The following is a 23,309-nucleotide window of genomic DNA, read 5'->3' as shown; positions in this document are numbered from 1 at the left end:
TTCTAAAAGTTTTATAGTTTCACATTTTACACTTGGATCTAGGATTGTTGTTTCCCCTATATATAGGGCATCTTTTTTTCTGGTTACTTTCAAGGTTTTTTCTTTGTCTTTAGTTTTCTGCAGTCTGAATATGAGGCATCTGATCATAGATTTCTTTGAGCTTGTTCTGTATGGGTTTCACTCAGCTTCTTGATTCTATAAGTTTATATATGACATCATATTTGGGAAGTTTTCAGCCATTATTCCTTCAAATATTTTTTTTTTGACACTGCATTCTTTCTCCTCTCCATCTGGATCTCTGAGGACATGAATGTTGGACTTTTTTTGGCTTTAAACCACAGTTCCCTGAGATTTGTTCATTTTTTTAAATCTTCTTTTTCTCTGTTGTTCAGATCAGAACATCTCTATTGATCTATTTTCAAGTTCATTTTCTTGTGTTATCTCCATTCTGCTATTGAACCCATCCTATTAGTTGTTTTTAAATTAGTTATTACATTTTTGGCTCTAAAATTTCTGTTTGGTTCTTCTTTATAGTTTCTATTTCCTTACTGAGGCCTTTTATCTTTCCATCATTTCAGGAGTCTTTGCCCTTACTTTGTAGCATTTTATAATAGTTGCTTTAAAGTCTTTGTTAGATAATTCCAACATCGATGTCATTTTAGCATTGGCATAGGGTAATTATCTTTTCCCATATGACTTGAGATTTTTCTGGTTTTTCATATGCTGAGTAATTTGGGATTATATTCTGGGCATAGTATGTTTTGAGACTCTGGGTCTTATTTAAATCCTGTGGATGGATGTTGATAATTTTGTTTTAGCAGACATTTGACCTAGTTAGGAGTCATGGGATAAGTTCTGATAAGCTTTTTTTTTTTAAAGATTTATTTATTTATTTAATCCACCCCCCCCCCCAGTTGTCTGTTCTCTGTGTCCATTTGCTGCGTCTTGTCTCTTTTGTCCGCTTCTGTTGTCGTCAGCGGCACGGGAAGTGTGGGCGGCGCCATTCCTGGGCAGGCTGCACTTTCTTTTGCGCTGGGCGGCTCTCCTTACAGGGCACACTCCTTGCACGTGGGGCTCCCCTACACGGGGGACACCCCTGCGTGGCGCGGCACTCCTTGCGCGCATCAGCACTGCGCATGGGCCAGCTCCACATGGGTCAAGGAGGCCCGGGTTTGAACCGCGGACCTCCCATGTGGTAGACAGATGCCCTAACCACTGGGCCAAGTCCATTTCCCCTGATAAGCTTTTGATGAAAGTTCCATTTTCAAAATCTTTGCAGTACCATTCAGACCTGTCCCACAGTTGCACTCTCCTGTGGCCTGTCTAGAAACTGGGCAATGGTCTTGTTTTTAAGTTCTCAAAGTCTTTAGGGTAAGATCTGTGTGTGTATACAGCATGAGGGTTAGTCCAGGAACTCTCAAACAACTTGAGGAGTTCCCTTTTCTGAGCTCCTCCCTCTGTGATCTTACTAGTACTTTCCAATTCCCCATTGTTCCTCTTATTGGTCCTCCAGCCAAGTAAAACCAGGACTTTATATTATTTACCCTGCTCTTCTGTGCCCTTCGCATCTCCTTTCATGTCATGGGCCAGGTGTCAGGGGGATAGAGAAAGAAAAAAGCAAAGAGGGTATGGTAAATTGAAACTATGTACCCCAGAAAACATGTTCTTATAGTTAATCCATTCCTGTGGGGGTGGACCCATTGTAAATAGGACCTTTCGATGAGGTTACTTCAGTTAAGGTATGGCTCACCTCAATCAGGTTGGATCTGAATCCTATTACTGGAGTCCTTTATAAGCACAATGAAATTCAGAAAGCAAGAGAGAAAACCACAGAGGAAGCAATCAGAGGCGGAAGATCAACAGAACCCAGAAGAGAACGGGGAGGCCAGGAGATGCTGTCATGTGTCTTGCCATGTGGCAGAAGAGCCAAAGATGAAGGATTGTCAGCAGCCAGCCCAGAACACCAGTCTTTGGGAAGAAAGCATTGCCTTGATGAGGTCTTGATTTGGACTTTCCCAGCCTCAAAACCGTGAGCCTATAAGTTCCCGCTGCCTGGTATTTGCTGTGGCAGCCAGGAAAGTAAAACAGAGGGTTTACCCCACCCCTCTGGGGCCCATGTCTCCTCTGATTGGACAGATGGGTTCCTCTCCCTCAGAGTTTCAGTCCCCTTCCCTCCCTTGCTGCTGCTGCTGCTGCTATCACTGCCACTACCATGGGATTGCTTGTGGGCTGGGACATAAGAGAACAGAGAAAAGGAAAATAGAAAAAGAAAAATAGGAGATTTTCCCTACTCTATCTGAGTTAGAAATGGAGGGCTTCCCCAAGGCTCTCTGTCCACGCTGATGCCTACTTCTGTACTTTGGCCTGTGTTGAGGCCTGTCTGAAGGATTCTATATAGGAACAAAATGTGACATTCACTACCAATTTAGTGGTACTTTGGGTTTTGGTTTCCTTCCCCATTCTGTCTGATACTGTTTACTTTCCACAGTCCTCAAATAGTTTTTCCATGCAGTCTGCCCAGGGTTTATAGTTGTATTCAATAGGAAAGACTGGGTGGAGTGTGCTTATTTCATTTTGCCTGGACCTGGAACCCAGTATAGCAGGATATTTATAACAAGTACTTAGTAACATTTATTGAATGAGCACATAAATGAGACATTGAGCAGAGGGTCCTGACCTCTCTCCTGAGCAACAGACCTGTAATTGAGGCCTTCTGGAAGGAGAGGTTCTAAGAAATTGAATCAACAATCTGCATATTTGATGCCCAGCTAAATGTCCTGTCCACATCTTCAGTGAATTCAAACTGAACACATTTCTCTTCTGAGACTAGCTTCTACTTACAGTTTCTCTTTTTGCCACCAGTTGCCCAGCAGCCATATTTTAACTCCTAGGTTACTCTTACTCTGTGCTCTAGTTCAAACGACCTATTTCCTGGGCCTCAAATAGGCCCCACGCTGTCTCCCCTCCATACCTTTGTTCATGTCATTCAATCTTCTCCTGTCTCTGCCTGTCCTTCAGAATACCTCTTGGAAGTAGCTAATTGCAGGAAAGCTTTTGCGCACTCCCTGAGTGTGTTAGCATCTTGGTTATAGGATGATGCCCTCCTAATGCTCCTCCTTAATCTCCCTTAGCCAGTAGTCACTCTTTGTTCATTCAGTCTCTCTTACTAGCTACCTTGAAGGCAGGTGTAATGTGTTTCTCGTCTGCTTAGCCCCTGCAGTTCTTGCAGATAAGTCCTACACAGTAATCATTGCTGAGTCAAAGTGAATTGAATCAGGGCCTGTGGTAAGCAGCTCTCTGTGTTATGTGCTGTCTCTAGAAAATCTCTCAGCAAAATGGGGTAGGATGGGGCTTAGTGACTGTGGTATGAGGACGGGTGGCAAGGTCATCTTGGGATCACTTTATATAGATGGGGATTGTTTTGTAAATGGGAGAGTCCCTTATCTGTGACATCGTGTGTTTGTTTTTCCCTTCAGTGTTAATACTTTGAGGGTCAGGAAATAGGGAACAACCCCATTAAGCATAAGATTCTGAGGGCACAGTCTGCAGCTGACAGCAAGAGTGGAATTGCAAGATAATGGAGGCTGATACCAGTTCCAGCCAATTCTTCTCCCCTTTGCAAAGTGCTGAATGACAAGCAGATTTCTCGGCTCCAAGCAGGCAGTCGCATTCAGATGATAAATGTGTCCCTGGACAGAGGAGCTTGTTGAGTGATATTTACCAGGGTCTCTGTGAACAGCCCTCAGCTCCCAAGGGAACATTTGGAGCCTTCGCCTTCTCGCCTGTTCACTGAAGCCGCGGGGCAGAGAAAGGACTAAAACCTGCTTCCCTGCTCTCCAGCAGGGTGGAAGCAGTGGTGGTTTGTTTAAATGCTGAGAAATGTCCTGGATTCTTTTGCTTCCTCTGTTCACCCCCAGTGAAACCCCAGCAGGGAGAGGTATGGCATCTGTGAGAAGCTTACGCCTTAAAGAGGGAGAAGGTGGGAAGCCAATGCCAAAGATCCCAGCTGGGTTCAGTTCTGCTCTACATGTATTGCTCCTCAGCCAAGTTCCTTGGCTTTTTAGAACCTCAGGTTCCTCAGATACAGGATGAAAATATTAAGAGCTACCTTGCAGGGCTGTCATACAGATAAAATTAAATATGTGTAAAAATATTCTGTACATTGTAAAGTCCTCTCCAGCATAAGTTATTCCCTCAGAAATTCCTCATTGCATACCTTTTGCATGCCAGGTACTGGCTGCATGTGAAGGGCCAGTTCAAGATTTTGTGGGCCAGGAAGGAAAACAGGTAATGGCTGGGCCTTTACAAGCCATCTAGCGTGGCTCTAGAGCCAAGGGGAGTAGGTGGCCCAGAAGTCCTACCTCTGTGCTCCACTCTCAACACTTCTCCTCTAGGAATTCTCCTCATGGGAATCTTTCCCAGGGACTGGACATTTGCTTGGCCTTCTGGAAAGAGCATGGCTGAGCTGGGATACTGGTGCCTGATTACTGGCAGTGGCATTCACTAGAGCATTCAGATTTACCAAGCAGCTTCACACACTATCTCATTGGACTTGTACAACAACCCTGTGGGAGTGGCCATGAGCCTTCTTTGTCATGTAATCTAATGTCACAGGCTTCACCAGCCTGGCTGTTTGAAGTAAGCACATTAAACCCAGCGTTCTGAACATGACTCCGTGCCTGAAAATCCATCCCTGACAGAATCCCCGGCCCCTAGCATCTGAGAGGCTTGCATGCCTGTGAGCTTGTCGTCTGCTTCTAGTTCCCTGGTACTCTCCACTCTTCCACTCGGAGCCTGAACTATTTTCCCTCATAGATTGTGAGCTATAATGTGGAGGAGGAGGAGGGGGCCCAATTGGGCAGCTTTCCCCAGATGTGTTTGCTCTTGTCATGTCTGTCTTGATCTTACCAAGGCACAGTACATGGCTTTTTCATTTAATAAGCCTTTTGTTACTTTAGTCATGTTGACGAATCAAAGCACTCCTGGGTATTTATGTTTATTTAAAACCCATTGTGACATATACTATTACAGTCAGTCATAGGGGAAATATGAATTTAATTCAAATTGTAACTTCCTCTTGGTGAACTTGGAAAATGGCCCTTAATCAGTAATGTTTCTCAAGCCTACATTTCATACAGTACCTAGTCTGCCTGGCACTGCGGATATTTGTGTGCAAGTTTGTCTTCTCCATCTGAAAAAATACATTTTTAGGTTGTATATTCCCCTTGCCTAGCATAGTATCTGGCACATTATAGGTGCTTAGTTACTGTTTCTGGAATAGAGCAGAAGGAAATGAGTGCTGGGAAGATTGCCACACAACCATATTCACCTTAGCTCTACTCTGGGAATAGTGCCTAGCCAGCCCATCATAAATACAGCATAAAATCAGCAAACAGTTTTTGAGCACCTAATTTTTACAGGTTCTAAAATAAAAATGCGTAAAAAGTAATGATAAATCTATGGTATGGAACATGCAATGTATAAAGATAGAATTTGTAACAAGTAAAAAATTTAGGGGAAAGGAACGGTATAGGAACACTGTGTATGCTATTGAAGTTAAGTCAGTATCAAATAAAATGTGACTGTTATAGATTAAGGATGTTAAATTTAAGTCTGACTGTAACCACACACAAAAAAAAATCTGAAAAATATATCAGATGGAAATGAAAAGGGACAAATATTTAGTTTAGAAAAATCAAATAGGAAAGTATGCATTAATGGAAGAATTCAGGGACAAAAAAAGATGTAAGACTTGCAAAGACCAAATAGCAAAATATCTAAACAGAAGACCAATAAGGAAATAGAAGACTTGAATGGTACTATAAGCCAACTTGACCTAAACAGACATGGCTGTAGCAGAATACACATTCTTCTCCAGAGCACTTGAATCATTCTCCAGGATAGATCATATATTATGCCACAAAACAATTTTCAATAATTTCAAAACTATTGAAATCATACAGTGTACCTTCCCTGGCCACAATGGAATAAAGCTAGAAATCACATAACTTACCAAAACATGTGGGACGCATGCAGCAAAGACAGTCCTGAGAGTGAAATGTGTAGCTCTAAATGTTTACATTAAAAAAGAAGAAACAAATCAGAGACCTCATCTCACACCTAGAAGATTTAGAAAAAGAAGAGCAAACTAAACCCAAAGCATGCAGAACAAAGGAAACAGCAAAGATTAGAACAGATATAAATGAAATAGAGAATAAAAAATGAAACCACAAGTTGGCTCTTTGAAAAGAATAAAAATGACAAACCTTTAGCTAGACTGCCAAAGAAAAACAGAGAGAGAATGCAGAAAATGAAAATCAAAAATCAAAAATAAAAGGGGGGAACAGGTGTAGCTCAGTGGTTGAGAGCCTTTTTGCATGTACAAGGTCCCAGGTTCAATCCCTGGTACCTCCTAAAAAAAAAAAAATGAAAAGGGGCACATTACTGCCAACCTCACAGAAATAAGGATTGTAAGAAGATATGAATAACTGTATGCAACAAATTAGATAACCTTGGATGAAATGGACAAATTCCTAGAAACACATAAACCTCCTACACTGTCTCAAGAAAAAAAAAGATCTCAAATGACCAATAACTAGTAAAGAGATTGAAGACGTAATAACAAAATCTGCAACTAAGAATAGCCCAGGACCAAATGGCCTCACTGGTGAGTTTTACCAAACATTCCAAAAAAACTGACACCAATCCTGCTCCAACTCTTCCAAAATATTGAAGATGAGGGACCACTTCCTAATTCAATCTATGTGGCCAACATCACCCTAATGCCAAAGCCAGATAAAAATATCACAAAAATAGAAAATGACAGACCATTATCCTTTATGAATATAGTTGCAAAAATACTAAAAAAAAAAGCTAGCTAAACAAATCTAAGATTACATTAGAAGAATTATATACCATGATAAAGTGGAATTTTTCTCAGATATACATCATGGTTCAACATAAAATCAATGAATGTATTAAGCCACATTAACAGAATGAAGGGGAAGCAGATATGGCTCCAGTGATCGAGATTCCACCTACCATATGGGAGAACCTGGGCTCGATCCCTGGGGCCTCCTGGTGAAAAAGAAGAGACAGCGTGCCCGCATGGCAAGCCAGTGCCAGTGTGAGTGCCCACATGGTGAACTTGCCGCCTGCAAGTCACACAACAAAATGATGATGCATCAAAAGAGAGACAAGGGGAGAGTCAAGGTAAAGTGCAGCAGAAATCAGCAACTGAGGTGGTACAATTGACAGGGAACTTCTCTCCCCATCAGAGGTCTCCAGGATTGAATCCTGGTGAATCCTAGAGGAGAGAAAATGAGAAGACAACACAGACAGCAAAACAACAACAACAACCAAAAAAAACCCCAGCAGGGCAGGAGGAGGGGAAGGGGGAAAATAAATAAACAAATATTTTTTAAAAAATAGAATGAAGGAAAAAGAATCTTATCATTTCAGTTGACACAGAAAGGGTATATAACATAATCTGGCACCCCTTCTTGGTAAAAAAATTCTGGCATAATTTTTTTTACATATCATAAGACTGTACAATACAAACAGTGAGCCCTAATGTAAAGAATGTACTATAGTTAATAGTCTAGTTATAATACAACGGAATACTATTCAGCTATAAAAAGGAATTAAGTACTGATATATTCTGCAGTGTGGATGGACCTCAAAAACATTATACTAAGTAACAGAAGCCAGACATAAAAGATCATATATTATATGATTCCATTTCTGTGAAAGAACCAGAATAGTAAATCCATAGAGACAGAACACAATAGATTGGTGGTTTCCAGGGAATGGAGGGAGGGATAAATAGAGAGCAACTGCTTAATCAGTACTCAGTTTCTTTTTGGGATGATGAAAATATTTTGGAACTAGAAAGAGGCAGTGGTTATACTGCAATGTGAATTTACTAAATACCACTGCATTGTATACTTTAAAATTGTTAATTTTATGCTATGCGAATTTCACCTCAAAAATAGATTTTAAAAATTAAAAAATGAAAAATAAATGAATTATTTAAAAATGAAAGAGGATTGTGAGAACACCAAGGAGTGGCGGGACAATGTGATCATCAGGAGACACTCACTAAGGCTTTGCTGGGTGGCAGAATGGCATGAGACCTCGTGAATCATACGATCATTTCAGTTGACATGGCCCAGCACTTTCCTTCACTGAATAGCTGTTTTGCCACTTTTTCCTGCAGGGTCTGTGCCAGCAGTGAAACAGAGAGTGAAGCTGGAGATATCATGGACCAGCAATTTGAAGAGATGAACAATAAACTCAACTCGGTCACTGACCCAACTGGCTTTCTGCGGATGGTCAGCCGCAATAACCTCTTTAACAGGTGTGTGTAGGGATCTGTTTTCCAGGCTGAGTCCAGGGCAGAGTGCTCTGAGCACAGACACTATGCTTGCAGCTGACGCTTCTTCCGGCTGTTAGGAGTCTGGCTTTGTGTCCTGTGTTCACACAGCGACACGCACCTAAGGTTCTTGCTCGTCAGGGCCTTCTGCTTCTCAGCAGCACCTCATGGGAAAGCAGTGGCAGTCAGGCCTGATGTGGCATTCCTCACTTGGCTGGATGAGAGACCCTGGGAGATGGTTGGCTGTGTCATCACTCAGCCTTGGAGCCGACTTCCCGAACACCAGAGAGAAGTCAGACTGAGTAGCTTCACATACTTCTTTCCCAGGTTCTGCAGGTGACTTGTGGGCCAGGTGCCTGCACTGACCTTCCTAGCCTGAATTTCAAGGAGATCAGGGAGGGTGGAGATGCCAGGGTAGTTGGAGGGAGAAACTGGCCCTAGGAATGACCTCATCTAGGCCCAGGCTCATGCCTCTGCCCCAGACCCCATTTCCATGTCACTTGACCAAAGAGGCCTTAGCAGTTTTAAGAATGAGAAATCAAGTAAGCGCATCCCTTCACCTTATGAGGGGTGGTATGGAGCTGGGTTCAGATAAACAGTGGCAGGCAGGTGGGGTTAGGGGTGGGTAGTAATCACTGTCATTCAGTTGCCTGGCAATAACCCGAAGTCCCATTTTGATAGATTGTTCCAGAAAGACATCACAGACTGTTTTAGGTCCCTGCCATAAGTTCAGGGGCCTCACTTTAAAGGGAAGCAGAGAAGAAAGTGGGCATGCTCTGGTAGGAGGCAGCGTCTGCTTGGTGGCCCTGTAAGGTGGGCGTTGGGTGTCCTATCTGCTCATATCCCAGCACCCTGGTTCCCTCTGGTTATTGTCCTGTCAGGGTGACAACGTGTGCTTCCTTTTCCAGGCGTGAGCTGAGTGGAAGAGGAACCAAGGGCTGGGGCTGTAGGAACTGGCAGCGTGTTTGAAAGGAAGCCAAACCTCAAGCACGTTCACCCCTAGTTCCTTCGTTTTCCCATCCACCCTCCTGGGTATCACACGTGGCTTTTAGTTTCATGTGGGGACATGACTAGGTGTGAGGAGGCCTGCAGATCAGGCCTGGGTTCAAGTCCTTGCTCTGCCAGCCACTGAGGCTGTGAGGTGATTCTCAGCTATGCCACGTGATGCAAGTCATGGTGGGGAATTAGTGTGCAAAGAGGCTCCTGTTCCCCACTTCCTGGCTAGGCAACCTGGGTGGGTGATTTCACTTTCACTACTGTCAGCCTCAGTTTCCCCCATTTCTGAAATGGAGACAAGCTTTGCACCTTGCAGGGTTCCTTTAATGTGGGGATAAAGGAGCTTATATGTATATATAGCACTGACAGGCCACCTAACACATAGAAGGAAACATACACATGGCAGCTTTCAACTGTTCTGAGTGAAGGGAAGGTAGTACTAAACTTGGATTCTTAAGTTGATGTGGGTGGGTAGACTTTGGAAGGGATGGGCTTTGCATGTCCCTGTGCTGAAGGTGTTGGCTACCTTGGAGTGGCCGCCTTGCCCACACTTCCTTCACATGACATGTGAGAGCCACCAAAGACAGGCCCATTGGATCCACCACTGACATACCCACAGGTGTTTCCTCTGTCACCAGCACAGCGCCCTTCCCTGGGTCCTCAGGCATTGTGGAAAGGAAAGGGTCAAAGCAGGTATACCTGGGAGCTTGACTTATGGCCTCTTGGCATGAGGTGGTGTGAGTTTTTCACGTGGAGTTGTTTGTTTTGAGAAAATGGCTTCCATTCTTGCAAGCAGCTATGAGGCAGGTCCTATGAGTGCAATGCTATGGTTTCAGTTTTTAGTGCATTTAAACAATACAGTCTGTGCTTCCAGCCAGTACTGAGCCCTGGGCTCAGCCTAGGACTGGCTGGGGAGCTGCGAGGTCCAGGGCACAGGAGCCAGGACCTGCACCCAGCTGCCCCGGCGGGGCCAACCTGGCTCAGGCCTCAGGCCCACCTTGGGAGAGCTGAGGGGTTGGAAATGGGCTCTTCCAGTCCTGACCTTCTAGAGGCCACCAAGGGGCACCTTGGATAAGGGGAATGGCCTGCATTCTCTCAGCCTCATTCGCCACACCATGTGTTCTCTGCGCCTTCCCAACAGGCCAGGAAGAGAGGCGCCTGGCCCCATCCAGAAGGGAGCAGAGGAAACCTCAGAGGCATACGCACCCTTGTTGATTAGAATGTACAGATGAGGAGCACACAGGCCGGGAGGGGTGGGGACCTGCCCAGTAAGCCATGAGTGGGTGCCAGAGCTGGCTTTTGGGTCCTGCCTCCCAGCTGTGCCTTTAAGGGCCACCAGTGGCACCAAGGGAGCTGGCCTGGCCTTCCCTGGGGCCACGAGCTCCCTGCTCTGCCCCTCCCATGGCTGGGGGCCTCAGCTGAGAGGTGTGCGGGTCTGTCCCTGGACAGAGCCCTGGGGAAGGGGCTTTTCCAGACACTCCTAGTACTGGCTCGGCTTGCTGTCCCTGGAGCCCACAGAGATGAAGTAGAAGCAGCCATGTGTGGAGAGCCTTGTGCCTGCTGGGGCAGTGCCAGCTCCCCTCTTCAGGGTCTCTCCAGTTCAGTGGTTTATGAATTCCTTGGCCCTTTTGTACCTGTGCAGTGTCCTGGACCGATTTGGTGATGAGGCTGAACAGCTAATACAGGTCAAGTGAGACTGGGCTTTAGAGTTTTCTCTCCTACCCCTCCAGGAATGGGTCTTTGTTCTGCCTTTGTCTTTTGAGGTCTCTGCAACCACCAATTTTCTTCTTGTGTGTGTACTTAGGCAGAAAATATATTTGCATTTTGGGGCAGGTACCACCCATGAACCAAAAATAAGGACCCCTCTCTTGTTTAGCATCTGACCGTGGTTTCGGCCCTGAGCCAGCATTATCTGGAAGTTGTGCTGAGACCTGAAGGTCAGTGGCAGGCAGTGAATAGATCACGCTCCCTGCAGAAAAGAGGAGGAAGAACAGGATAGGCTGTGGCTGGTCCTGGATTCTGGGCCCCCACACAGCACCCCAGCATTGACTGCTTGCCTGTCCAGGGTCGGTGAGGACCAGTATCCCAGAGAAACATGCTGACTTTGCTGCAGCACGCACCCCACGTCTTCCACTGTCCGCGTTGTGGCCGTGTGTGTAATGGGAGTGGGTGGAGGGGGCGGGTGGGGCTGAAGCTTTCCTGTCACCCTGATTGGTGACTAGAGCCAAAACAGAGGACAAAGAAGTAGTGCTGTTTCCTGTTCTACAAGGAGAAGCCACACCTCCCTCAGGTCTCCAAGATCTCCAGCTAGCACCCCAGCCCCACTGCTGATCTTTAAAGAAACCGGGGGTGGGGGTGCGAGGTGCGGGGAGGAGACATCAAAGTGAGGATTCTCTGTCCCCCTGCCCCCCACCACAAGGTCAGGGACCATCCAAGAGAATTCTCACAATGAATGAGAGTACTGCAAGAAGGGGAGAGGGGCCCTGGTGGGCCTGTGCTGGGGCAGTGAGCAGAGGTGCAGGCCAGCTCCCATGACGTGGGCAGAGAGAGAAGGGACTAAGGAAAGGGACCAGATGAGAACAGGTGGCCGCGGTTGACCCACATACATGCACGTGTTTCCCCCTCTGTCGGCCACGGGGACTTCAGTTATTTAATGGTTCCCTACCCAGTGATGGCCCGCTTGGGCCAGGGACCTCAGCAGCGAAAGTTAATAGGGTATACCTCTAGGGCCAGGGCCCAGAGGGCTCTGAGGGAGCCAGAGCTGGCTGCCCCATGTCGGTGTGCAGGGGACGCCTCTGGAGCTCAAAAGCATTCCCACGCACCTCTCGAGGGAGCGGGTAGAGGGTCTTCAGCAGTGCTGGCCTCCTTCCTTCCCCCTTCTGCTGCTGCCCTCAACACCGGAGTGTTAGGCCTTGACAGTGGGGAGGCAGGAAGCCCCCAGAGCCAGACCTGCCCTCTGAATCTTGTGAGCTAAAGTCTAGCCTGCAGTGGGGAGGGGAGGAGGAGATGGATGTGGTCTGCATAGGAAGCTCATGATTCAGATCTGCCCAGGGTTTCCTAAAGGGTTGGGGAAGGTGGAGTCAGCAAGGCAGAGAAGAAAGTAGTGACTAGGGCAAGTCAGACTGTCACCCCTATGGCCCCACACGGTCGGCCTGCTTAGTAGGCTGGAGGCCTGTGCAAGGATGGAGCCTGCCTCTGTAGGGCTGTGTGTGGTCCTGCCTCCCCAAGCACGATGCAGTAATGCTGCCAAAGTCCTTGTTGACCCAAGGCCCCAACCAGGGAGTTTCCTATTATCAGCACTTGGTGAAGGGGAGAAACTTTGGGCTTGGGTACCAAGCAGGCCTCACTTTGGAACCAGGCTCCTTTATTAGTGGGTGACCTTGACCTTTTATTTTTTCTCCATCTCAAAAATGGGGGAACAATGCCTGCTGATAAGATTGTTATGAGATGCAACAAATGCAATGGAGCTTGCTGTCTAGTCAATAGTTTCATTCTTCTGCTACTGTGAGTCTGAGGTTTCTGTGGCTTTGGGGATAAATCGTTCAGGTTTCAGACCAAATGTCCACCCAGAAACCTGTCTGGATTGCTTGGTGCTTACTTACAAGATTTCTCTGACTCCCAGGCACCAAGAGACTTGGAGTAAATGCAGAGAGAGGACTATGGGATATCAGTTAGAGCCTTGAAACGCCCCCCTCCCAGGACTTTGTATGCAAATTAAAGTTTGAGAAGCACTGCTACACTATCAGGTGAAGATGGCACCCCAGTGCTGTTTCTAATGGCTTGACCCCTGAACCCTCCAGGCCTACTCCTCTCTGAATTCCCCATATCCTGTATTGCAACTGCACCCCCAGCAATCTCATTCCCCAACAGCAATTTGATGCTAAGACCAACTGATTCAACCCTGTCAGATTTCTGGTCTCCATCCCTTCTGTCTATTTCCATTGCCACAGCTGTTTGAGAGCTCAGTTTTCATTAAATTGGTATTTAATGACATCCTAAGAACAACCTTACAAGGTTGCTGAAGCTCAGCAAAAGTTAACTTCCTGAAGTCTCCTAACTTGTCAGTGGTGGAGATGGAGTCTGCCCCTCACTGAGCTGGACTCCACCACCCACCCCTGCTTCACACAGCACCACCCCCCTGGCCACCAGGGCTCTGGTTCTCCCCTCTGGCTGGAGCACAGTTCCTATGCATCACACTCACACTTGGGGCCATCAAGGGCTCTCAGCGGAGTTCAGTTAGGGTGGTTGCACTCGACTTTCAAGCCCTTCACAGTCCAGCCCTGCCATCCTTCCCATCTCATGTTCCATTCTTGCCCTGACCCTCTGTCCTAACCCAAAGGAACCCCATGACCTGCTCTTTCCCATCTTAGTGCCTTGGTTGGACACAGGGGCATGGCCAAGGAGAGCATTCTCCTGAGGTGCCCGTCTTAAACACAGCCTCTTTCTTGGATCCACCTTGGATAGCCTAGCCAGAAATAGTTTTTCCCATCTCCAAACTTCCCTGGCACTTCACCTGTCAGGTAACGTGCTCCACCTCCCACCATGCGTTTTAATGAAATATGTCTATGTGCTCTCAGCTCCCAGGCTGCCCCCTGGCCAAATGCCTGCTCTGGCCTTTCTGTGAATCCAAGGTGCCTTGTGATAAGTAGGTGCAGGTCCTTGCTCATTTATTGAATGAAGGAGGGAATGTCAGGATTGCAAGACATTAAACGGTGATGATGATAAAAGAGCAGAAGCAGTGATACTAGAGGTGATGACGATGATGAGGATGAAAGATAGCACTACACGCCATGTCCCCAGCACTGGGCAGAGTACTTTATGAGTATTATCTTATTTAATCCTACAACCACCACAAGGGATACTGTTAATATCACAACCCCATTTTTAATGATAAGGATACTACTGGGGCTCCTTATCAGGGAGGCTAAATGAGGTACCTGAGGTGTCCCATGGCTAACAAGTGGCAGTGATCCTACCCAGTGACCTAGCATGCCCAGGAGAGTCCTGGAGAAGGGGAGAAAAGCCAGATAAGACCCTAGACTCACCCCTGGGCCCAAAAGCAGGCAGGCACCTCCCATTTCTCCTGAGGAAGCAGCCCCAGATCCAGGGAGCCAGGGCCTGGTATTTAAAGAGGTGAGCAGGCAGAAAGCACCAATAGCTCATTGAATAAGTACTTAAAATGAAGTGTTTGACAGTGTTCATCCCCCAGAGGAGACAACCCATTGCTTGAGCATGTGCATGGAGGGCAGTCACTGAATGGGCTCAGTTTTTTTTTTTTAATTGAATTGTGGCATCTCTGGCTATTTGTATATCTTAGGCTTTGCCAATTAATTTTTCTATCGGTACGTTAAAACCCAGGCACTTGTTCAGATCTCAGGCCAGCTCCCCACTCTCTTGGAAGACACAGCTCAGAGCCTCAGAGGACATTTTGGAGCATCACATCAAGGCCAAGAATGGGAAAGCAAGGAGCCGAAGGATATTCCAGGCAGTACAATCCCAGCGGAGGGGAGCCGGGCTCTCAGGCTGCCAGGTGCCCTTCCGGAGGAAAAATGCCCCGCTGTGGGCGATTGGGGGCTCCCCGGGCAAGGAACAGGGCCATGCTGACTGCAGGGCTGAGCCCATATGCCCGGGTCTCCCCTCCATAGGTCCCTGGAAAGTGAATATGCAGGATAAAGACATCCTGAGGCAATGAGGAGCCGCATGTCCAAGCAGAAGAGGAAATGACCTGGCTGAGAAAAGGCGACCACATTGCCAACAGGGCTGCCGCAGCCTATTCTGGAGCCCAGGGAGCTGGCCTTCTTCCTCCCCCACTTCCTGCCCTTCTCAGACCAGATGCAGGGTAGGGGGCTGGTGTCCTAACAATGTTCTCCCAGAGAATAGCCTCAGACGGCAACCTCCTCCCCCCTCCCCCCGCTGCCCGACTGCTTGGAGGAGCAGGGCTCTGCCCCTGACCACATAGCCTGAAGTCGCTTCCTGAACCCAGAGTCTCCCTTTACTCACCTGAAACACGGAAGGCTGGGGGCTGTTGCTGAGCCCTGCCTCCCAGCCCATGGTGAGGATTGGAAAACTCTTCACATGTCAAAGCTGAGCTCTGGCCCACCCCTAGATGCTGCCCAGTGATTTCCTCACCGCCTGGCATCTAGGCAGATTAGACTGAGAAGGAGTATGGCCTGCCGAGGACTTGAGCCCCAGAGTAGCAAAAGAGTAGGTCACAGGGAAACGGACTTGGCCCAGTGGTTAGGGCATCCGTCTACCACATGGGAGGTCCACGGTTCAAACCCCGGGCCTCCTTGACCCGTGTGCAGCTGGCCCATGCGCAGTGCTGATGCACGCAAGGAGTGCCGTGCCACGTAGGGGAGCCCCACGTGCAAGGAGTGCGCCCCGTGAAGAGAGCCGCCCAGCGCGAAAGAAAGTACAGCCTGCCCAGGAATGGCGCTGCCCACCCTTCCCGTGCCGCTGACGACAACAGAAGCGGACAAAGAAACAAGACGCAGCAAATAGACACAGAGAACAGACAACCAGGGGAGGGGGGGGATTTAAATAAATAAATAAATCTTTAAAAAAAAAGAGTAGGTCACAGGAAGAAGTGGGAAAGGATGAGAAGCTCCAAGAAGGCCTACTCTGCAGCCTGAGTGCAAGGCTTAAGACCATGCGCTTACACATGCTCCCACTCGTTCACGCTCGTTCACACACACACACAGCAGCTCTCAGAACTTGCTTCATCCTCATTAGACTGTAAGCTCCAGGAGGGTGAGCACCAAATAGGCCCGTAGTGAATACAGATTGGATGGTGAGTGACTGGAGCTTTTTCTTCCTGGATCATTTCTCCTCGGTGCCATGGAAGCCAAACCCTGGGCAGAGCTAGTTCTTTCATTGGTCAGATTGCCTTTGCGTTTTCAGGAAATGGCACCCTTTTAGCTGCTTCTTGGGTCCTGTACGAGCTCCTGCCCCTCCCCAGCAGGGTGTCTTGTTCACAGGCTGACAGAGCCTGGCCCTTGCAGGACTGCCTGCCTTGGCTCGGGTGTGCTTGTAAGAGAAGGCCCCAGATAGCCCGTTTCTGCAGAGCGCTGGTTCCTCATAGCACCACGCTCCAGGTTGCTCTTCCTCCCTCCATGCCTACCCAGGCAACCCTGTTGCATAGACAGTCAAAGGAAAGTGAGGACCAGGCCCACTCTAGCCATCCATGGGACCTTCAGGCTCGAGTGGGAGCCCCCTCCTTCATCTCGCCTGAGATCTGAGCCCTGCTCTCCTTGCTTCCTGTCTGGTACCCAGGATTCACTCGCCTGTGGAAGCATGTGGGGAGGGCTGATTCTTCAAGCCCAGACTTCTGGAGAAACACTACCTTTAAGTGCCAGAGCAGAGGGAAGTGAGCCGAGAGCCTGTCCCCGTGGAGCACAGGGCGTGCCAACGCAACAGGGCAGGGCCCCAATCCCAGGTACCTGAGAGGAGCTTATTTGGCTCAAGCAGAGTGATTGATTTAGCTCTGCGTCTTTGAAACTGAAAGCCTAAGGAACCCACGGGGAAGGGAAGCAGCTGGCCACATGCCCCTGTCTGTGCAGTGAGCAAATTTTCTTCTTCATATGGAGCCTTGATAGAAACCAGAGGACTGGCTCACTGTTCACAGAGCGCTGCGGTTTGGATGGAGGCTTGCAGCCCGGGATGCCCAGGTCTGCCCTCTGCTTGGCCTCCGGGCAGTAGCATACCTGGGCCGGCGTGTACCCAGCTCCCCCGTGCGGCCTCGCTGCAGGCCTCTGAGGAGCCCTGGGTGAGTGCAAGCAGCGTAGCGTCTCCTGCAGGCCTGTCCCTCGGTGGCAGATCCTCCTGCTTCAGGAATATATCCCTTCATCTCCTGAAGGGGAGATTTCATGAGCAGTGAGAACAGCCCAGCTGACTGGTGTTTATCATCTTTCCAAAGACATAAGCTTTGCCCTCTGATGCCCCCTCCCTCCCTGGCTACCGCTTCCCCTATCACCCGGTAGTTCTGCACCTTTGTGCCTGAGAGAGCCAGTTTTCCCTCATGCCTGTCTCCCTCATCACTCCCTGGATATATGCTTACTCCCTGCCACCACACAGACTGCCATACAATGGAGAAAATTAATACTTCTCCAGAAGTAGATTAATAAGCATCATCTGAGGAATGAACTCACAAAGACGGCGTGATATGAGGAAATCCTCTCTGCTGAGAGGCACGCTGTCAATTAGCCCAGGCGGGTCCCTGCTGTGAACCGGCAGGCCACGAGGGAAGCGAGCCAGCGCCACCTGCTGGGGACCCGGGGTGGTGCAGCTGCCACCATGCCGGCCTGCGCGTGTGATCCCCAGGAGCTGAGGGGGCCTCCCCTGCTGCTGCCCAGCTTCTTCCACACTTTGCTGCGGGGGAGGGTGGGTGAAGGAGGTGTGCTGGCAGCACCCCCTGTATGGGACCAGCAGCTGGGAAGACGAGGGTTTGGGGTGAGTGCAGGTTGTGAGGTTATTTGGTGTGTCCTGAAACCTGGAAGAACAGTGAGCCTCACCCCCCTTCAGGTGGCCTGCCTGTGGTCTCAGCTGGAGGCTCGGCTCTGCCCTGCCGAAGACCCAGGGCATGTGTCTTGCCATCCCTGAACCTCATTTTCTCCCCTGCACAGAAGGAGTAGCCCTGCCTCATAAGGCCTGAGAAGGTGAGATGAGCATGGCAGGGCAGGACCATCCTTTCCTCTGGGCCTCCTTGCACAGCCAGTGCAGCCCCTCCTGCGACTCATACCCTGCCATGTGGGGAAGCATGTTTTCTACCCCTTTCAAAGGCCCATACTCTTATCTAGTTGTCTTACCTAGTTTGACTGAGGCAGAATGAAGTCAGTCAGGCCTAAAGGATAACCTCAGAGCTCTTTACTTGGCATACAAGACCCCCCCCAAGCCTACCTGACCCACTTCCTTCTCCAACCTACATCCCACACACCACCCCTAGCACGCCAGGCTCTATTCCCTAACATCCATGCCTTCCCCAATGTTGTCTCCTCTGCCTGGAATCACCTTTTCCACCAGGCCGGCTGGCTCCACATTGTCCCCCGTGGCACTCTCCTGAGAGCCTGCTCTCAGCGCTCCTTGACCACCAGCTAGAGTTGGTGGCTTGTGCCTCGGTGTCCCTGCAGCCTCTGTTGGTGCTATTCCCTTTCCTCTTGGCCCTCAGCTCTGCTAAGCTGCCCAGTGCAGGGACCCATGGCCTGGCCCCCTCTGTGGACACACTGTGCCTGGCACATGGTGAGTGGCAATGTTTGTGGAGTATGTGAGCACTGTGGGGCCTCTGATACCTGTGGTACTTCCTGGTATTCAAAAGACATCACTGGGGAACAAGTGTGGCTCAAGCAATTGAATGACCACCTCTCACATGGGAGGTCCTAGGTTCAGTTCCCGGTGCCTCCTAAAAAAACAGACAACAAGGAAGACAAATGAAAAAAACAACACAGGGGAGCCGATGTAGCTGAGTGGTTGAGTGTCAGCTTTCCCCATATGAGGTCCCGGGTTCAATCACCGGCCCTTGGTACCTAGAAGAAGAAATGATAGATACCACAGCCATCAGCCTTGGACTCTGGAATCGCTCTAGGCGCATTTCCCCAGCCACAGCAGCCTCCTGCCTCAGGTTTCTCATTGACCCTTCCCTTAGCTGGTGCCTCCATGCCTTCCGGGGCTGTGCCACCACCAGCTCCAGTCCTCACACAACTGCAGCTGACATTGTTCCCCCTTTGTGCACATACGGAAAGCGAGGTGCACAGGGTTAGTCCCTGGCCCAAGGGCAGATCCGGGCCCAGCAGGTTGGTCCACTGCCCTGTGCCCTTCAGTCCCCACCCCACCTCCTCCCTCCAGGTGTGGGCCTCTTTTGTGTTGGTGGCTGGTACCAGATTGTTAGCTCCAACCCTTCCCGGGTACATCCTTGGGGTGCTGTTTCTAGAAACCATGCTTTTGCAGTGCACACTGCCAACCTGGGTGCCCTGCCCAGGCCTCCAGGGCTCATAGTGACTGCTCTTGCCCTCAGGAGCCCGCTCATCAGGGGAGGGGCTCACATGGGCTGGGTGCTTGGATCTAATCTCTAGGAGAAAGTAGCTGCCCATGCTGTAAGCCACCGGAAGGAGCTCCTGAGTCCTCTCTGTGCAGCTTGGGTCACCCAGGGCTCCTTTCACCACAGCAGCAGGAAGCCTGTTGGCGATGCCCACAAGCTGAGGTCCCTTCCTCTAGCAGGAGTGTTGTAGTGCAGGGTGCAAGGACCTTGGGGCCTGTGGAGTGCCCCCCTCAGTCGCTGGGAGGACCTGTGCCCACAGCATTGTCTGGGGATGCACCATTGCCCCCAGTGTCCCCAGCTGGATTAATCAGACTCGGGTGCCCACCACCCAAAGACCCTGAAGTGGGAGGGCTTGAGCCCTCAATCCAGGTCTATACCCACCTAGTGTGTGGCACAAGAGGTGTGCAGGGAGAGGGCATCGGGCCCCCATGGCCACCTCAGGCCTGCTGTCTGCATCGCAGCATGTGCCTCCTTACGACCAAGATCCCATCTGCTGAGAAGCAAACAGTGCTGTGACAGGCACTGCTTGTCACTCCAGGCGTCTCCTCAGGAGAGCAATTCAGTAATCTCTCCTTTAGGGGACTATTGCTCTTTGCAGTGTATTCTGTGGAATTAAGTGGACCTCTGAGTGTCACTGGAGGGTTATCTGTGCTTCAGTGGTTCCAATGGCAAAGACACAGTGTGGCCCCAATCCCTCGTCATTACACGTTTCCTGAGTGAGCCAGGCCCGTGAGTGGATGTGAGCAGGCTTTGCAGACTCTCTTCCAGGCAGGGAGCCGGGGTAGGTGCTCAGAGCCTGGCTTGGCTGAACCCTAGAATTTGGGTCAAGTGGAAGGTTGCAGAGAACGCTATGGAATGGGGGCAGGCCAGGGAAAGAAACCATACCTGGAAAATAAATGAATCTCTCAGCTGATTTCTGGTGAGGGTCATGTGTCCTGGCTGGCCCAGCAGAGGAAGCAGCCATCAGATCTTTCCTTAGGCAGCAGCAGCCCAGAGTACAATCTGTAGCTCCACAGTGTCTTTCTGGCCTTAAGGGTCCTAGCCTGCACACTAGAAATGCCAAAGCTGTGGGCAATGTCTAAATCAAGCTTTACAGGTCACTGGTTGCTCAGTAATCATGCAGAGCATAGCACAAGAAGGCTGTGCCCGGGCCAGACTGGCCAGGCAGCAAGACAGGGTTAGAGAGGAGAGTTGGGGGCACTTCTTTCCTGTGCTGGGCCTGGTTTGTTTTCCCTGCTGCCGGCCCTTTTCTTGCTCACCTGTTTGTCCTCTGAAGATTCCCACAGCCTATAGCAGTGCCTGGCAGGCTGCTGGGACTCTGGAAACATTTTTTAAAGGCATAAGTAAATGAAGGAGTGAATGAACTCATCCTCTATTAGGACTGTGAAACTTGGCCTTTGGGTTTGAAAATGCCATTGTACTAGGAAAACTCTGAATGGAAGTATTGGGACATAAATTAAAGAGCAAAACAAAACAAACACACTTGAATGACACACTGCAGTCACTGCCCACCAGGCAGCCACTCCCAGCGGCCCCCAGCTCCCACCCTCTGCTGTGGAGCCTGCCGCAGTCGGGGCCTGAGTGCCCCTTGGGACTCCACAGGCAGGTTGGTGGCGGGCACTGACTTCCACTCGCACTCGGTATCTGCTACTTCCTGATGGTCCTCGCATTTGCTACACACAGTGCTCTACACAGGATGTCATTAAATCCTTTGCACAGCACTTTGGGATGTTTGATTATGTAAAAAAACTCCAGAGAAATGTACGCTGTTGTGTGTGGCTGATTCGCCCTGTGGTTTCAGTCGGTGCTCGCTGTACTATGAAGTGTACGCTGTACTTTGGAGTGTACCTGTACAGGGAGGTAGGCGGGGCACTGCTGCCAGGCTTCCCAGCAGTTCCAGGAACTCGAGCAAAGCTGGGGAGGGACCCCAGACCCCCCTACCCACCAGCCCCATTTAATCCTTCCTCCTCCCCCCCCCCCAGGAGCTGCCAGAGCATGACGAGTTTGTTCAGCAACACGATGTCGCCGATCAAGGACGGGGCCTCTTCTCTTCCCAGGAGGCAGGGATCCTTTACCAAGCCCCCACTCCGTGCCCTATACGACCTGCTCATAGCACCGATGGAAGGAGTAAGTGCCCCCTGGTACCTGCAGCACTTTTTGTGCTCCCCTTTCTCTCCCTCGCTACTCACCACTGCCCCTTCAAGGTGAGGGCTGTCCCTCGTCACCATGTCCACAGCCGCTGGCACATGGCCTTATATATGGTGGCACTCAGAAAACTGTATGGAATGCTTATGTGGCCCAAAGCCACACTTGCTTTTCAGGTCTAGTTTGGCATGAAAAGCAGAAGACACAAGGAAGGAATCAGTTAATGGCTGGGGGTGGGTGGGCAGTCTTGTGTAGAACCTAGCAGCTTTTTTTTTTTTAGATTTATTTATTTATTTAAATCCCCCCCTCCCCCGGTTGTCTGTTCTCTGTGTCTGTTTGCTGCGGCTTGTTTCTTTGTCCGCTTCTGTTGTCGTCAGTGGCACGGGAAGTGTGGGCGGCGCCATTCCTGGGCAGGCTGCACCCTCTTGCGTGCTGGGCGGCTCTCCCTACGGGGTGCACTCCCTGCGCGTGGGGCACTCCTTGCGCGCATCAGCACTGCGCATGGGCCAGCTGCACACGGGTCAAGGAGTCCCGGGGTCTGAACCGCGGACCTCCCATGTGGCAGACGGATGCCCTAACCACTGGGCCAAGTCCGTTCCCCCCCTAGCAGCTTTCAAGAGGTTGTGGAGAAGAAGGAAGCTGCTAGGCCTAGGCTCGAGGGGCTTTGAATCATTTGCCACTCCCTGAAAATAGGCATGTTGCCAGGCTTCTGGGTTATTTCAGGAGGGACCAAAAGTGCAGTCTACGTATGGGACCACCCCCAGGGGTGGTTTCATGGCCAGGGCACCCACATTTAGCCAGGCTAAGGGCGGAGACTGTGGGAGAGGGTCTGAACCCAGTGGAAAGAGCAGGAAGAGGAAGGTGAGGGGGGAGAGGTGACCCTCCACCAACTGCTTATTATTTTTGACCCAGAGAGAAACTGCACCAGCACCGCGAGTCATTCTTGATTTTATCAAATCTGTACTGTGGTTTTAGAGTTTTCCTCCCCAAGAATTTTCCATGTGACTTAAAGAATAAAAACATGCTAAGGGATTAGCGGTAGCTCGTGCCTGGACATCCTCCTTTTCCTTCAAGAGTGCTGGGAAGGGGGATGGTTATGGCAGCAAGCCTTAATCTGGGCACAATAATGATCAAAATCAGGCCTGTATAAAGGAAAAGACCCTTCACCAGATATGTTCGGAGGGCTTCTTAAAAGCTGCCTGTGCCCCCTCTGTATTCACCGCTTTCCGGAGCATTCCAGAGCTTTCCGGAGCTATGCTGTGTGAATGAATAGCCTGACCCTCCGTGTTGCAGGGAGGCTTTAGCAGCGGGGCGGAGGAGGGGGCACCAGGAGGGGATGGGGACCCCTTGTCTTCCAGCATGCACACTCACCGTGCTCCAGGGCCACTAGAGGGCGACAGACCACTGTCATCCGGCTCCCCGCCTCCTGCCACTGTCAGCTGCCAGGCAGCACCAGACCCTTCTCCACATTTTCAGTGAAAATACAAATCAAAACCAAAAGTCCAAGATTACAGATCACCGACACGTCAAGACTAAAACGATTAGCCTCTTCACATGGGGCTGATAATTATTTCAACAACTGCCTTTGCTTAGCCACAGGCCTGTTGCTAGGGACTAGGTCAGACAATATGACAAGTAGAACAGAATATATTTTACCTTAGGCCTTGCACCAGTGTTTGATTTAATTTGGCTTAAGGGAAACGCTGTCCTTTGCTGTCAGGCACAAACATGTCCAGTTATCTTTGAGGAAGGCCTGGCTACATC

General features: G+C 49.7%; 1 protein-coding gene across 4 annotated transcripts in view; it reads left to right on the top strand.

Annotated features, from left to right (window-relative positions):
* Positions 1 to 23,309, top strand: part of TTC28 (tetratricopeptide repeat domain 28) — an 876,415-nt gene that overhangs the window by 826,147 nt on the left and 26,959 nt on the right. For all 4 annotated transcript variants that reach the window (XM_004461701.5, XM_004461702.5, XM_012526449.4 and 1 more), the window contains 2 exons: positions 8,219 to 8,359; positions 21,383 to 21,527. In XM_004461701.5, coding sequence (XP_004461758.2) covers positions 8,219 to 8,359; positions 21,383 to 21,527 — 286 coding nt within the window. The remainder of the gene's footprint in view (positions 1 to 8,218; positions 8,360 to 21,382; positions 21,528 to 23,309) is intronic.

This window comes from Dasypus novemcinctus, chromosome 19 (genome assembly GCF_030445035.2).
Source record: "Dasypus novemcinctus isolate mDasNov1 chromosome 19, mDasNov1.1.hap2, whole genome shotgun sequence".
Lineage (NCBI taxonomy): Eukaryota > Metazoa > Chordata > Mammalia > Cingulata > Dasypodidae > Dasypus > Dasypus novemcinctus.
The sequence above is the reverse complement of the archived record's forward strand: the minus strand, read 5'-3'. Positions and strand labels throughout refer to the sequence as shown.